We start from the raw sequence: 16,885 nt of genomic DNA, 5'->3' as shown, positions 1-16,885 counted from the left end.
AATGTGAACAAAGGGGCAGGGGAGCTGCACTGAGAACAGATCATCTGGTAGCAATACTCTGGCCTCAGTGCCACCACTTCCTAAGACAGATGTATGTATCTGTTACTGAGGAAATTCTAAAGAGTGTCCATGCTGCTTTTATGAATTCCCCCTTTGATACCATGTGGAGATGGCCATCTTGGTAGAGGAGCAGAGCTTTTCTTCCTCATATCAGAGCTGTTTCCTTGAAGGCTGGTGATGTGCATGGGTGTGCATTTCTGATTCCCCCTATATCCTGCCCCCCCCCCCTGTTGGCCCCCCGCCCTGAAGTGCTGCTGGCTTCCCTCCTCTCCTCTCCCCTGGCTGTGGGGGATGTTTCAGGATGGAGAGTGGGGGAAGGGACTTGTAAATAGTTCCTTTTCTAAATGAACACAGTAAACACATTCACTGTGTCCATCCATAATGGAGGCATAGTAAACTGTGTTTACTATGCTTCAGTTTGTGAATAAACTGTGCCACGTGGCACAGAGCACTTCCCATGAATTCACAGCCCTGTGCAGCTGAGGCTGCAAAGAAAGGCATGTGTGTTTGAGTTTTGGGGTACACACCCTAATGCAATAGGCTGCACACACCTATGGTGATATGATAATATTATAATCAAGTAGTAGCAAAAAGGAAACACATATCAAATCTGAGGCTACATTGCCTTAGGTAATCTCAAACTGCAGAAATACTGCTATTAGTCCATAGAACATGTGTGCCTAGGCACAGGAAGTGCATCTCTGGATGTTCCCTATAAGATATCAAATCTTTACTTTTTAAGTTCATGTCCACTTTAACTAAAAGTTTGCATGGTGTTACTAAAGTCTTTGCTAGGTGCTAATGCCTTGCGATAATCAATAACAGCTTGCTCTTGTAATACTTGCTTAATCTTCCACTGGGAATTTCTGAATTCAGCAATGAAATTGTAGATTGTTATAGATCATTACTGATTTGTAAATTTGTCAAAACTTCTCGAGGGAAGCAGTTGTGATGTGCAAATTTGTACTGAATCCATGTTGGATCTTGTGGTGAACATGTAATGTACAAAAGTTTTGTGCTTATATTTAGCAGTCAGTAAACTAAATACAACACTGTAACTTAAACACTATACTTTTTTTGAAGGTTACTTCTACAAGAGAAAAGAAACTGCCTTTTAAAGCATCTAGAGGAAGCTACTCGATTGACTTCTTACCTCCACACTCAAATAAAGAGGTTTGTACTCACAGTCATATTTGTTCCCAAATCAAATTTCCTTAGCCATGTAACTTTATATAGCAGAAGAAAGGGTTAAAAAAGTTTATAAAAGTGAAATTGCTGGTGTTGATGTTAAATGATTTCTAATCACAAAAATGTAATAAATTGCAACTTACCAGTGGCTGTATTAGTTCTCATTTTTCAGGCTAAGTATATTTTCAGCAAGTTCAGGAAATACCTGTTGATCTAGCTAGAAATGCAGTGTCACTTCTTGTAAGCTGAACGTAAAGCAGCATTAAACCCCAAAGAACACATTTATTATATCGCAGCTTACCAATTATTAGATGTGATGGCTGCATTAGTTTTTTTTTTTTTTTAGGCTTTTTTCTATTTTTATTTGGTGATCCAGCCAGTAGGTCTGTTGTTTTTTAACAGAAAAGCTCTCTTGCATTTACAGGGATGAGACAAACCATTTACCACTAACAGTGTGCTTACAATGATCAGCTTTTATTTATTTAAAACCTTTATCCCAAAAGGAAAAAAAAGTTTTGTTGTAACTGATTATAAAGTGCTACCTGGAGTTCAGCTTCAGTTTATTAGTGTACCTAAATCTGCTAGTACTTCTAAAACCCCCACCCCCACCCAGACTTACAATGCTGCTGTCCAAAGGTGCCACCTGAGATCCTTCATCCAGAGTTGGGGGCACTTTAATACAGGGGGTGTATTACTGGCAGGATCACAAAAGCAAAAACAAATGCATCCAAATGTACCCACCACATCTAATGATTGGTAAGCTGCAATAAAGTACATTTTTGGTTTGGAGTTTAATACCACATTAAATCCAAATAATCTTACCTTCTTTTTGTAAATGACCTATTCTGTATGTAATGAAGACAAAAAGGAGGCCATATTTATAATTAGGGTTGCACTGATACTGGTAACGGTGCCGATACTAAGCATTTGCACGAGTATCAGTACTTGTGCAAATGCTACGATACCTGAAAACAATACCTTTCAGGCTTGGGTCTTTCAGCTGTCAGCGGGATTCCCCCACTGACAGCTGAAATGTAAAAAAAAAAAAAAGCCGGCAATTATCGACTGCTAAGAGCGGCTGCCGTGTCCTTAACAGCCGATGATTCATTCAGCTGTAAGTCGGGTTCCCCTGTTGACAGCTGAACTGTAAACCAAGTCTCGGTGATTGGAGCTGTCAAAAGAAAAAAGCAGCCCGGTGATCTGTCAAAATCGTCAACTTGTCAGAAACTCCAACTAATTAACTTCCTGTTTCTTTAACCGGTTCCCGACCGGCTCCTGTACATTTACGTAGGCAGAATGGCACAGCTGCGCAAAGTAATGTACCCGTCGAATTTGCCGCTGTGTGCACGCGCGGCGGCGCGCGCCTGCCGTGAGCTCCGTGAGTCGGGTCGCGGGTCCCGCGGACTTGATCGCCATGGGGATACCCACGATCGCCTCACAGAGAGGACGAACGGGGAGATGCTGATGTAAACAGCATCTCCCCATTCTGCCTAGTGACAGTGTCACTGGATCTCTGCTCCCTGTCAGGGGAGCAGAGATCAGTGACTTGTCACAGCTAGCCCATCCCCCCCTACAGTTAGTAATCACTCCCAGTACTGATTTAACCCCTCCCTGCCCCCTAGTGGTTAACCCCTTCACTGACAGTGTCATTTATACAGGAATCAATACATTTTTATAGCACTGATTGCTGTATAAATGACAATGGTCCCAAAAATGTGTCAAAAATGTCCGACATGTCCGCCATAACGTTGCAGTCACAATAAAAATCGCTGATCGCTGCCATTACTAGTAAAAAAAATAAATATTAATAAAAATGCCATAAAACTATCCCCTATTTTGTAAACGCTATAACTTTTGCGCAAACAAATCAATAAACGCTTATTGCGTTTTTTTTTACCAAAAATATGTAGAAGAATACGTATCGGCCTAAACTGAGGAAAAAAAAGTTTTTTTGTATATTTTTTTGGGATATTTATTATAGCAAAATGTAAAAAATAATGCATTTTTTTCAAAATTGTCGCTATTTTTTTGTTTATAGCGCAAAAAATAAAATTTGCAGAGATGATCAAATACCACCAAAAGAAAGCTCTATTTGTGGGGAAAAAAGGATGTCAATTTTGTTTTGGAGCCACGTCGCATGACCGCGCAATTGTCAGTTAAAGTGACGCAGTGCCGAATCACAAAAAGTGCTCTGGTCAGGAAGGGGGTAAATCCTTCCGGGACTGAAGTGGTTAAACCATCAGTAATTGGAGATTTTGATAGAGTTTGGACACAACACCGGCAACCGAATACAGTCCGATGCACGATATTATAAGCAGAGATTGTTTCTCCGCACCGATACCAGCCAAAAAAATGGCTGCCTCCGAGGCGGCGGCAACTTTGTCCTTGTTAGCCGCTGTGCTGTCAAAACAGCTAAATCTTCCTGTACCAGACTGTATTTGGTTGCCGGTGTTGTGTTCAAACAGCAGTTCATCAAAATCTCCAATTACTGATGGTTTAAAGAAACCGGAAGTGACGTGCTTGGAGTTTCTGACGAGTTGGCTAATTTCACAGAACATCGGCAATGTTTATCAACAACATTGCTCAGCTGCTGAAACAGAAAGGTAAAAAGAAACATTGTTTCTTTTTGTATCTTTGTGTCTTCATCTACAGATCAAACGGATGAACTTCGATTTGCAGATGAAGTCAGTTTAAAGCAACAAATTAATATTTTATTTTTTATTAAATGTTCCTCTGTATTAACCCATTATTAACCCTTATTTTACTTTAATCAGCCTTAATTAACTTCTTATTCTCCTTCTCCATTTACTTATTAGTTTCCTGATGATTTTTTTTTGTTCTCTTCTATTTTATAAACTATTAATAATTAAAACTTTTTTGTTTGCTTTGTTCATTAATATTTTTACACCTTTAAAGTGAATTTCTGAGGTTTTTTTTACTTTTAATCAATCCAAGGCCCATTCTCATTTCTATTTAAAATGGCAAATAGGTATTTTTTTTAAATACCTTTTTTTCCTTATTGTATGGAGCACTTCTGGCTCTGGCCACCTAGGTGATGGTATAACGAGTCGATTTTCATGGACTCCTGGGTTATCAGCCTCATCTATCCTAGCAGTCCATGGGAATCTCCTAATACCGAAATCTTGAGCGATTACCTTCCAGGATTTTGTTTGATTAACAGATTGTTATAGCAATGGGGTGGGAACTTACGTTGACGCAGCCATTGCTATTGCAACGTGTCAGGATGAAAGAGTACTGCACAGTGGCATTACTGCGCAGGCGCGAGATCAAAAGGTGCATGCTTGTTAGCCAGCTGCTCCGAATCTCGAAAATTAATACAAGAGGGCTTTGGATGCCCACAACAGAGATAGACCCTGCCTGCTTCCGAGATCAGTTTAGTTTTAAACAATTTAAACATTAAATAAAAGGACAACATTAATATTGTTATCTAAATGTTGCATTGGAATTGGACCTAATTACAGCAGATTATTTAAAAAAATAAAATGAATTGGGGGACTGGAACTCCGCTTTATACATACACGTTTCACATTTAAAAAAGCGCAAAAAAAAAATATATATATGTATTTAATTTGTAAATAAATTTTCAATGTTGTATACCAGGGATATGCAATTAGTGGACCTCCAGCTGTTGCAGAACTACAAGTCCCATGAGGCATAGCAAGACTCTGACAGCCACAAGCATAACACCCAGAGGCATGATGGGACTTGTAGTTTTGCAACAGCTAGAGGTCCGCTAATTGCATATCCCTGCTGTATACCATTGCTGACGGCTGAAATGTAAACAAAACAGTTGCGGTAGTTATCGGTAATTGATATCGCCGAGTACAAAAAAAGTATCGGTACTCACTCTCATTGTATATAAAATGGTATTGGTGCATCCCTATTTATAATCATGCTTGAGTGACAACAATGGCTCCCTCTATAGATACATCCTAGGACAGAAACTGCATTAATCTCAGGATTACCAAGTAAAAATAAAGGAAAAAAAGTCTATTATAAAAATGAATGCAACTACTCCAAGGCTTGGGTTTTAGCTAGCATTTTGTTACATAGTGACATTGGTTCAACTTGGACCAGTGTAACTGTGCATATACCATACCTACGGAATCCGTCTGGAAGCTGGAAATCACTGTAGTAGACACTTCTACTCCAGTGCTACTCCAGTGATCATCACTAGTTTCTGGGTAGCTGAGTGGCTTCCCTGCTGCATTGTGAACACAGCCACTCAGCGCAGGCACCATTCAGAGAATGCTGTGCATTATCTCAATGATTGCAAAGCATTCTCTGGTTGGACAAGGTAGAAAGAGGGGCGGTGATGTCATGCTCTCCCCTTGGCACAGGATCAGGAAGCTAGTGGAGATCACTTGAGTAGTGGTGTCTACCACAGTGATTTCCATCTTCTAGAGCAGTGGTCCCTAAACTGTGGCCCGGGGCAAGATGCAGCCCTTTACTTGCCTTTACCTTGCCCTTTGGACAAATTTCCTCCACCTGACACCAACAGATGGGGTATTATTCCTCCCACTCATACCAACAATGAGACACTATTCCTCCCACTAAAACTGATGATGGGGCATTGTTTACTCCCATTGACACGGCCATTTTCTATTCCCACTGGCCACAGTCCGGCCCCCCTAATGCCTGAAGGACAATAAACTGGCCCTTTATTCCAAAGTATGGAGACCCCTGTTTTAGAGGGATTGCAGAGATATAGTATATGCATAATTACATTAGTCCAAGCTCTACCAATGTAACTATGTAAAAATGTGATACCTAGAATTTTTCTTTAAACAAACCAAGAGTCAAAATCGGGAACTAGAGTAACAGAGCCTGAAAGTCAATTTAATTTCATTACAGTTAAGTTAGTTTTCTGAGTTGTGCTACTAAAGCCGAACTTCACTAAATAATACAGCCCTGTATTTTTTAGAGGTACTGTATTTTGTGTATGGACCTGAATTCCGCTCTACATCGTACCTCAACTTGGGAGAGCAAAAAGTAGCACAAGTCATGCCCTGGCCTTCATATATTAAGTGGATCTTACTTTTTACTTGTTTTAGTGTTGACCATAAAAATAAAGAAAATATATACAAAACTACTAGGCATTTCCATTAAAGCAAAACCAATGTTTATTATTTTTATGCAAACCTTGAAATTGCAAGATAAACATAGTGCACACATGCATAATTGCAAAACTTAATTTTTTTGTGGGTTTTTCAGTTTTCCCATCAAGTTGTCCACAGAAGGAAGGCATGATCTGGGTGGGGATACCTATTTTATAATTTTATAATTCATCTACAGTAGTTCCTACAGAGAACTTCCTTTGGGAAATGATTCGACTGAAATTAAAAAAAAAAAATTATTTGTTTTGTTGTAAGCCTGATGGAACTATTTCATAGGTTTTTGCACAAGACTGTTCTTTTAACAAGTTTTTGTTTCTCTTTATGTTTTAGCTTATCTGCTAGCACCCTTACTATGTCATCTGGTAGCAGTCGTGGCTCATTGGCATCAAGTCGAGGATCTTTGGCATCAAGTCGAGGGTCTCTGAGCTCCATAAGCTTTACAGACATTTATGGCCTTCCACATTATGAAAAGCCTGAACTGCTCTCTGAATTTTCTCAGCCTATGCGCTTTGATATAGTTCCATTAGATACTCTTTGCAGAGATGGTCAATATTCTGAAACATCTGGGCTCCCCAACCTCAGTAAACAGAAAATGTCAATGGATACCCCTCAGTCATTAGCTTCGCTGTCATCACGATCTTCATTGTCTTCACTGTCCCCCCCAAGTTCCCCACTGGACACTCCTTTCCTGTCTGCTTCTCGTGATTCTCCACTTGTCCAAATGTCAGAAGGTCTGGAGGAAATAATGGGGGCTTTGGAAATTCTAAGAGGGCATAGTTCTTGTTTGGTGGATGAAGAGACCCAGGGACAATCTTCTCACATTCAAAGCTGTCACTCAGAAAGTAAAAGTCTAATAGAAAGTGAAGCTCCGTTTCCAAGTCTTCAGATAGGTGCAGGTATGACTTTAGTTAATGTCACAAGTATTATATTTATTTGTTCTTGGAGAATGCAGCAGGAAAAAGGGATGGCCTTGCTTGGTCTACAGCTAATTAAAACAGGAAGTGACAACAGGACTGTCGTAGGCTAGGAAACTGGAATCTGTGATTTCCAGTAGTTGCCTACAGAGATAAAACAAGTCAACAAATGACCATCCACCCAGGAGGTAGGAGACGTTCTCCCAACAAGTAACCATTTACTCAACACTAGTAGCAGTGTAGCAGCTTAAAGTGTATCTAATGCCAAAACTTTGTATTGTTTTGGTTAGAGTAGAGAATGGTAATGCCCCTGTCATTTCCCTTCATTACCTGTTCTGGAAACACACTCTATTTTGCATTGAAGTTAAGAAGCCCCTTTTTTACATGGCAGTCATTAGGGGGTGTTATTGGATTGAAGTCAATGGGACATGATTTTGCAGTGAAGTCAATGGGATAGGATTTTGCATTGACGTCAATGGGACAGGATTTTGCATTGAAGTCAATGGGACAGGATTTTGCATTGAAGTCAATGGGACGGATTTTGCATTGAAGTTAATGGGATGCCATTTTGCATTGCAGTCACTGGGACACGATTTTGCATTGTAGTCAATGGGACGTGATTTTGCATTGCAGTCAATAGGGGTTGTTTTTGCATTGAAGTCAATGGGACGCAATTTGGATGGATACAAAGATGGATACAATACAACCAATGTCATACTTACTTTTTGTATCCTCAAGTTAACCTTTATCAATCCAATCATTTATCAAATATGAGTGCAACACAATGCATATGTGTATCAGTGATCAAATGTTTTACTTAAAGAGGTAATGAGGTGAACCCTGATGGGTTTTACTTCCTCTTTATTCCCCTGCAAAGTAAAAGCATAATGGGCTAGTATGCATGGCATTATGTGGCACTTACCTGCAAAGGAAGCCCGTGATGTCCCCACCGGTGGAAGCATCCATCTTCGCCCGTCTTCCTTCCAGGGCCGCGGACTCCAGCTCTGTGACTGGCCAGATCTGCGTGACGCCACTCCCATGCATTCACGCAGGAGCCGCCAGTCACGCAACACGCTGGAGAAGAAACAGCACAGAGGGCCGTTTCTTCACTGCTCATGCATCAATTACATCATCGGCGTAGTGTATGTGAAATATCTTCTAAACGGCGCACGTTTAGGAGATATTTTCAGTACATATAGGTAAGCCTTATTATATTACTATATGTACAAAATAGGTCGGGGGGTTTACAACCACTTTAACTTCAGCTCTGCAATAGAAAACACTAAGGAAATGCCTGGTTTTGTTGGCATCCTGACCACAAATCTCGTTCTAGTTCTGCTTTAGCAATATTTTGAATGCACAGACTTATGTTCTATATCATATACAGTATAACATAATAGACGCATATTTCCTTTGGACAAGAAGTTCATAAGGAAAGTATTGGTGCAATATTAACTACCCTGCCAACCGGCTCACACCGATATACGTCGGCAGAAGGGCAAGTACAGGCATTTCACTCCAAAGACATGCTGGTAGGTTAATTGTATCCTGTCTAAATTGGCCCTAGTATGTATGAATGTGAGTTAGGGACCTTAGATTGTAAGCTCCTTGAGAGTGTAGGGACTGATGTGAATGGACAATGTATATGTAAAAGCGCTGCGTAAATTGACGGCGCTATATAAGTACCTGAAATAAATAAATAATAAATAAAATAAAATATTAACATACCTGTACGTTGCCCTTCAGACGCAGAATTGTGGGCGCCTGCTGTGAGCTCCGTGAGTGTGATCGCGGGTCCCGTGGACTCGATGTCCATGGGGATACCCACGATCGTCTAGCGGAGAGGAAGAACGGGGAAATGCTGATGTAAACAAGCATTTCCCCATTCTTCCTAGTGATGGGACACTGATCATCGCTCCTTGTGATTGGGAGCTGTGATCAGTGTCATGTCACACGTAGCCCATCCCCCCCACAGTTAAAATCACTCCCTAGGACACACTTAACCCCTGCAGCGCCCCCTAGTGGTTAACCCCTTCACTACCAGTCACATTTACACAGTAATCAGTGCATTTTTAATCGCACTGATCGTTGTATAAATGTGAATTGTCCCAAAATAGCACCAAAAGTGTCCGATCTGTCCGCCATAATGTCGCAGTCACGATAAAAATCGAAAATCGGCGCCATTACTAGTAAAAAAAAAATATATATTAATAAAAATGCCATAAAACTATCCCCTATTTTGTAGACATTATAACTTTTGCGCAAACCAGTCAATAAACGCTTATTGCGATTTTTTTCTTCCCCAAAAATATGTAGAAGAATATGTATCGGCCTAAACTGAGGGAAGAAAATGTTTTTTTATATATTTTTGGGGATATTTATTATAGCAAAAAGTAAAACATATTGCGTTTTTTTCAAAATTGTCACTCTTTTTTTGTTTATAGCTCAAAAAATAAAACCGCAGAGGTGATCAAATACCACCAAAAGAAAGCTCTATTTGTGGGGAAAAAAGGACGTCAGTTTTGTTTGGGAGCCAGTTCGCATGACCGCGCAATTGTCAGTTAAAGCAACGCAGTGCCGAAACGCAAAAAACACTCTGGTCTTTGACCAGCCAAAATTGTCCGGGACTGAAGTGGTTAAAGAGATTGTAAACCTCCAAAAAAAACCCCTGCAAGACAAAGGCATAATGAACTAGTATGCATCGCATACTAGCTCATTATGAAATACTTAACTTAGTGCGATGCCCTGAATCGGCATCGACACACCGCTGACAGGGCCGACATCTTTCCCGGAGTTACTTCCGGATTCGCGGGGTCCAGCGCTGTGATTGACTGGAGCCGCGATGACATGCCAGTCACGGCACAGGCCCTGCAGAAACGGCACGAGCGTGCCGCTTCAGTGCGCGTGCGCCAATGATGGTGGCGGCGGCGTAGATAGTAAATATCTCCTAAATGGTGCAAGTTTAGAAGATATTTAGAGTACCTACAGGTAAGCCTTATTATAGGCTTGCCTGTAGGTACAATTAAAGGGGAAGACTTTACTTCCTCTTTAAGTGCTCATTTAGAGAGATGGGGGATGTTGCCCATACATCATTTAAGTCTGTTATCACCTATTTTTGGGGTAGTGCCAGAGCCTAGGTAAATAAAACCTGTGCTGACTTTTAACTCGCTAGACTAGAGTAATAACCTTTGAATAGCTGACATGGGAAAAAATACTGCTAAAAGATCTGGATATATCTAGGAACTCCAGTGAAACAATTAATTACTGCACTGGATACAGTGCTATTTACAGTATGTGACAGTAGTGCTATTGTTATTTTATCTGCACAGCCTATCAGCCTATTCCTGTTATGTAAATTTAGTGTGGAGAGTGCAGCAGTGCTGCATTCCATCAACGCTTCATTGTTAATACAGTCAAATCCTATGTTTATGCATCTGTTTTCTTTTCTGTATATATATACGCCTTATCAGTTAGTGAAACATAATATTTTATTCATCTTTTTATATTATGTGCATAATTGCAGTTATACTGTTTAACATGCCCAAATTTATTTAGGGAGATAATATGATTTGAAGGAAGTATGCTGCCACCTAGTGGTTGAGAGTAGAAAATACTATATTTGTCAAAAGAAAATTGAATTTGTTGGGTGAGCTATATATGGTATAGCGTCATTGCAACCCATTTGTTAACTTATAGTTGTTTTATATTTATGTTATATGGCTCAGTGGGAGAAATTCTTTAGTTGTGTGGAAAAAAGAAATAAGGGAGTTGTACCCTGTAGTGTTTGTTGCTTAATTTCACAACAAAATATTTGAATCAAAGCAGTTATTAAACCTCAAAGATGTAATATATTGCAGCTTACTAATCTTTAGATGTGGCTGCATTAGTTTCCTTTGTTTAGAATTTTTCCCTCTGTTTTCACCTGGTGATCTGTCAGTAAAACTCCTTCTGTATTAGAGTGGCCTGCTCTGGATGGAGGAGCAACAGAGACACCTTTGGACAGCAGCATTGTCAGTCTGGGGGGAAGGGAGTGTTAGATGTACTAGCAGATTTAAATAATCTAACACATTGAAGCCAGACTCCAGCTAATACCCAAAGTGGTTGTAAACTCTTTTATATCACTTATACTTACAGGTAAGTCTATAATAAGGCTTACCTGTAGGTACTGTGAATATCTCCTAAACTTGCACTGTTTAGGAGATATTCAGAGTGCATGAAGCATACAGTGCCGGACCTTCAGAGACCGTGCCATAAAAAGCGGCTTCCGCATGCATGTGCAGCAGTGACATCATCGCGCCCCCGGCCACTCATATAGCTGAAGCCCACGAACACGGAAAGAAGACCAGGGGAAGATGGAAGCCCTCTCAGCGGTGACAGTACAGCACTGGAAGGCATCGTTTTGAGGTAAGTCTCTCATAATGTGCTAGTATGTGATGCAGGGAATTTTTTACTGCGGTTTACTATCGCTTTAAAAAGCAGACACAGCAACAGTTTTATTGATTTTTTTTAATACAAATAAAAACTGATCATTGTGAGCACCCCTGTTAGTGGTAAATGGTTTGTCTCAACCCTCTAGCTCACAAGTGTCAAACACAAGGCCCGCGGGCCGAACCCGGCGCTCCAGGCCATTTCATGTGGCCCTTGCACCTCTCAGCAGCTGCAGGAGAGCTCCAGCCCCTTACTTTCTGCTTTCAAGCAATGCATCCAGCTTCTTCCCAGCAGCAGCATAAGAAAAGAGAGGTGCACTGTGATGTAAGGGAGAGTGGGGGACTCAACTTCTGATGGTGGGGTGGCTCTTGACATCTAATATAAGGGGAGGGGATGCACTGGACATCTAATCTTACAGATACAACCAGCCCTTTTGAGGGCAATCATAATGCTGATGCAGCCCACAATGAAATTTAGTTTGACACCCCTGCTCTAGCTGCTAAATCCGAGGGACAACTTGTTCTGTTGAAATACAACAGACTTACTGGCCAGATCACCAGATGAAAATAAAAGAAAGAAAACCAAAAAAAAAAAAATTTTTGCAGATACCACATCTAAGAATTGGTAAGCTGCAAATATAATAAATGTTTGCTATTGGGTTTAATACTGCTTTAAATTCTATAAATTACACATCCAGTGCTTGTTTCCATGCTTGGATAAAATGTATAAAGCATGAGGTGTTCCATTATACATTCATTTTGCTCTTGCAGAGTAGATGGTGGGAACCATATCGCAGAAAATCATTGTGGTGGTAACTGATGGATGGATGGTAACTGGTATGAAAGGTGGATGGAGCAGAAGGTGAACAGTGGGGTGAAAATGCTTTTGTGGTGGCGAGACTCAAGGCAAACAGATGAGAATGGAGTAGGGAATGGTTTAAACCCTTGTCAGTGTTGCCATCTTTGTTCTATTCTGGAGATTTTCCATGACTTCCTATCCTGAAGACACAAGAGAGAGGAAACCTTGCCAAAGTAAGGTAAATCTCTTCTTAGACAGTTGTCACCAGAATAAGTGTCCCCATTGGAGGATTTCCTGTTCCTCTTCCCCTTCTTTTTTGCCAGGATAAAAAGAGAGAGACTATTTCCCTAGTGGGCACACAGCAGCAATACAAACATGACAAGCAAGACAAAAAAAGTTTTAGCTATAGATATTTAGATATAGACAGGGCTTTTTTTCAGCCAGAACACGCCGCAACTGCGTTCCGGAACCTTTGGCAGCCCTCGCCAACCTGTCATTTATTCCTGAAGCCAGTAGAGGAAGTTTTCTGCACAGCACACTCGAGGCTGCTGTCCTCATGCCCTGGTGAGTGCTTCAGGTCCCAACCTTCAGCTGTTGCAGTGATTTGGGAGGAAGCTTCCATCCCTGCCTGCTTGCCGCCGCTACTCAGACTTTGTAGCACAGAGCCGAGGAACCCTGAAACACCTCCTCAGCTCTGTGCTACAGTAGGGGGAGCTCTCCGATCCACTGTACTTTGCTGGGAAAAAAAGCCTGTACATACATCAGAGAGCTGTGGCAGCAGAAGGTGGTGAGGGATCTGTCACTGTGAATGAAAACATGGAAAAGCTTTGCAGAGACTCAGTTCATTCAGAGAGGAGTGCACTGTAAAAGTGTGTGGGGGAGGGGGGGTATGTGCAGAGAGGGAAAGTTTGTGTGTGTTTAGCAGAGGGGAGAGCATTGTACACAGAGGAGAGCTTGGGGGAATTTGTGCAGAGAGGAAACCTGGGAATGTATGTATGCGTGGGGGTGGGGGTGGGGTCAGCAGAGAGGAAAGCTGGGGGGATTTGTACAGAGTGGGGAGCTGGGGGGATTTGTGATAAGAGGAGAGGTGGGGGGGATTTGTGATAAGAGGAGAGCTGGGGGGGGTTGTGATGAGAGGAGAGCTGGGGGGATTTGTGATAGGAGGAGATCTGGGGGATTTGTGATGAGAGGAGAGCTGGGGGATTTGTGATGAGAGGAGAGCTGGGGGGATTTGTGATGAGAGGAGAGCTGGGGGAATTTGTGATGAGAGGAGAGCTGGGGGAATTTGTGATGAGAGGAGAGCTGGGGGGATTTGTGATGAGAGGAGAGCTGGGGGGATTTGTGATGAGAGGAGAGCTGGGGGATTTGTGATGAGAGGGGCGCTGGGGGAGATTTGTGATGAGAGAGCTGGGGGGGATTTTGGGGGGATTCACCTTATGTGATACGCAGTTCTAAGCCTTAACTCATTGCAATTTTTTGGCTCCGCTGTAGGTGTGGCTGGGGCGGGGTTTGGGTGTGGTTGGGGTGGAGTTTGGACATGGTTGGGGCAGAGAGTTGGTCAGAGAGGGGAAGTTCCTGCACCTATTCTCTGAGAAAAAAAGCCCTGGACATAGATAAAGATATACTTTAATCTCTTTTTTTGAGTACTCACCTCTCCTGCACCAGAATCCTCTGAACCAAAGACTGTTATTGTCAAGGTATATTGCTGGCAATACATGTATATTTTTTCCAATTAAGGAGGAACAGTATAAAAGTAATTTCCTACTGTTGATGTAAAAACAAAAAAAATGACTCTTTTTGCAGCTTACCTTCTGTCACTTTTTATTACAGGCATTACAATCCATGAAGACTGTGCAATAAAACTAGAGAGAACCAAAGGAGTCTCTGCTGGTTTATCAGATGACTCTCTTGCAAGTGACAGTGGTGTTTTTGAAGCCTTAAGTAAAAGGTATCGTCTATGTTCATGAGTCCAAAGTGAAATTATGAAGACATTGGGTTCCTATTTATAAAGACATTGACAGCTTCCTTCATTGTTGTTTTTTTTAATGAATTTGCCAAACTGTTTTCTAAGGTGTTTACAAAGCTACAATCAGGTGAATTTTGCAGGGTGCTGAACTTAAGAATTTATTTTTAACAGTTTAAATGGTTGAACAGGAGAAAAACTTGTGAAAAGAAAAAGAAAGAAAAGGCTTGCCATGCAAATAATTATATATTGTATGTATAATGCCCCACTAACAGGAAGGAAACACACTTAAAACCACAAGCTAAAAAATAGCAAGTTGATCAGTGCTTCACTGACATGCAGATAGCAGATGCATAAGATCATCAAAAAGTCCATAAAGTTCATAATCTGATGAATTAAAACAGCATGGCTTAAGTGAACTGATATTCAATTCAGGGATGATCAACACCAGCAGTCACTGACAGCTCCTCAAACAGGGTCTGAGAATCCCTCAAAGACATATGAAGAGAATTGAAGGGCGACAGGTCAGCATGTGTTTAGAACAAGAAGAATTTATTGCAGAATCATTTACAGTTAAAATTCCGAGGTTCTGTATGTGGGGCTGGTGTGGTATGCAAGGCCGGCTGTCTGTAAAGACCGTCTGTCAGTTAAGACTGGATGGACTGGTGAGAAAAGCAGCAGGGCACAGAACTGGCACCCACCGAACGTGATGGAGACCGGCAGCGTCTCCGGCTAACACAACGGGCTCTGTCAGTGAACCAGGAGCAAGCAGGCGGTTGTGTTAGCCGGAGACGCCAGTCTCCTTCATGTTCAGCGGGTCCCAGCTCTTTGCCCTGCTGCTTTTCTCACCAGTCCATCCAGTCTTAACTGACAGACGGCATTGCATACCACACCGGCCCTGCATACAGAACCTCTGTATTTTAACTGTAATTCTGCAATGAATTCTTCTTGTTCTAAACACATGCTAATGCCCCACTTTTTTTTTTTTTTGTTGTCAGTTGTCTAATCGCTGCTAAATACAATTAAGTCCATATATATTTGGACACAGGCACAATTTTAGATTTTTTCAGGTATTTACCAACACATATCGAAGCTATAGTTATATAGAGGATATGGGCTGAAAGTGCACACTCTCAGGTTTAATTTGAGGGTATGCACATCCAAATCGGAGGAAGGGTTTAGGAATTACAGTTCTTAAGAATTATGTATTGTTTAGAGATATACTGTCAGCCCAGATTCAGCCAAATGCAGCAAAGTTGATTGGATGGCGCTTCACAGTACAGATGGACAATGATCCAAAACACACTGCAAAACCAACCTAGGAGCATTTGAAGGAAAAGTGGAATATTCTGCAATGGCCGAGTCAATCACCTGATCTCAACCCAATTGAGCACGCATTTCACTTGCTGAAGGCAAAACTTGAGGCAGAAAGACCCACAAACAAAGAACAACTGAAGACAGCTGCAGTTATAGCCTGGTAAAGCATCAGAAAGGAGGAAACGCAGTCTTTGGTAATGTCTATGGGTTCCAGACGTCAGGCAGTCATTGCCAGTAAAGGATTTTCAACAAAATATTAAAAATAAACATTTTATTTATGATTATATTCATTTGTCCAATTACATTTGAGCCCCTGAAAATAGAGGGACTGTGTATAAAAAAGATTTGCAGTTCGTAAAATTTGTACTTGATATTTATATTCAACCCCTTCAATTAGAGCTGAAAGTCTGCCCTTCAAATTAATTTGGATTGTTTTGTTTTAATTTTATTCTGGTGGCATACAGAACCAAAAGTATGAAAATTGTGCCTGTGTCCAAATATATAGTATCTCACAAAAGTGAGTACACCCCTCACAATTTTGTAAATATTTTATTATATATTTTCATGTGACAACACTGAAGAAATGACACTTTGCTGTAATGTAAAGTAGTGAGTGTACAGCTTGTAATAACAGTGTAAATTTGCTGTCCCCTCAAAATAACTCAACACACAGCCATTAATGTCTAAACCACTGGCAACAAAAGTGAGTACACCCCTAAGTGAAAATGTCCAAATTGGGCCCAAAGTGTCAATATTTTGTGTGGCCACCATTATTTTCCAGCACTGCCTTAACCCCTTTGGGCATGGAGTTCACCAGAGCTTCACAGTTTGCCACTGGAGTCCTCTTCCACTCCTCCATGACGACATCACAGAGCTGGTGGATGTTAGAGACCTTGCGCCCCTCCACTTTCCTTTTGAGGATGCCCCACAGATGCTCAATAGGGTTTAGGTCTGGAGACATGCTTGGCCAGTCGATCACCTTTTACCCTCAGCTTCTTTACCAAGGCAGTGGTCATCTTGGAGGAATTTACAAAATTATAAATATGTATATAAATAAATATGTATATCCAAATTGATTG

The 16,885-nt window shown here is 41.2% G+C and overlaps 1 protein-coding gene across 1 annotated transcript in view; it reads left to right on the top strand.

Moving 5' to 3' along the window:
• WWC3 (WWC family member 3) overlaps nucleotides 1-16,885 on the top strand; it is a 270,635-nt gene that overhangs the window by 228,220 nt on the left and 25,530 nt on the right. The window contains exons 10-12 of the mRNA XM_073616354.1: nucleotides 1,144-1,233; nucleotides 6,717-7,282; nucleotides 14,357-14,474. Of these exons, the coding sequence (XP_073472455.1) occupies nucleotides 1,144-1,233; nucleotides 6,717-7,282; nucleotides 14,357-14,474 (774 nt within the window). The remainder of the gene's footprint in view (nucleotides 1-1,143; nucleotides 1,234-6,716; nucleotides 7,283-14,356; nucleotides 14,475-16,885) is intronic.

The sequence above is a fragment of the Aquarana catesbeiana genome, linkage group LG02 (genome assembly GCF_042186555.1).
Source record: "Aquarana catesbeiana isolate 2022-GZ linkage group LG02, ASM4218655v1, whole genome shotgun sequence".
NCBI lineage: Eukaryota > Metazoa > Chordata > Amphibia > Anura > Ranidae > Aquarana > Aquarana catesbeiana.
The sequence above is the reverse complement of the archived record's forward strand: the minus strand, read 5'-3'. Positions and strand labels throughout refer to the sequence as shown.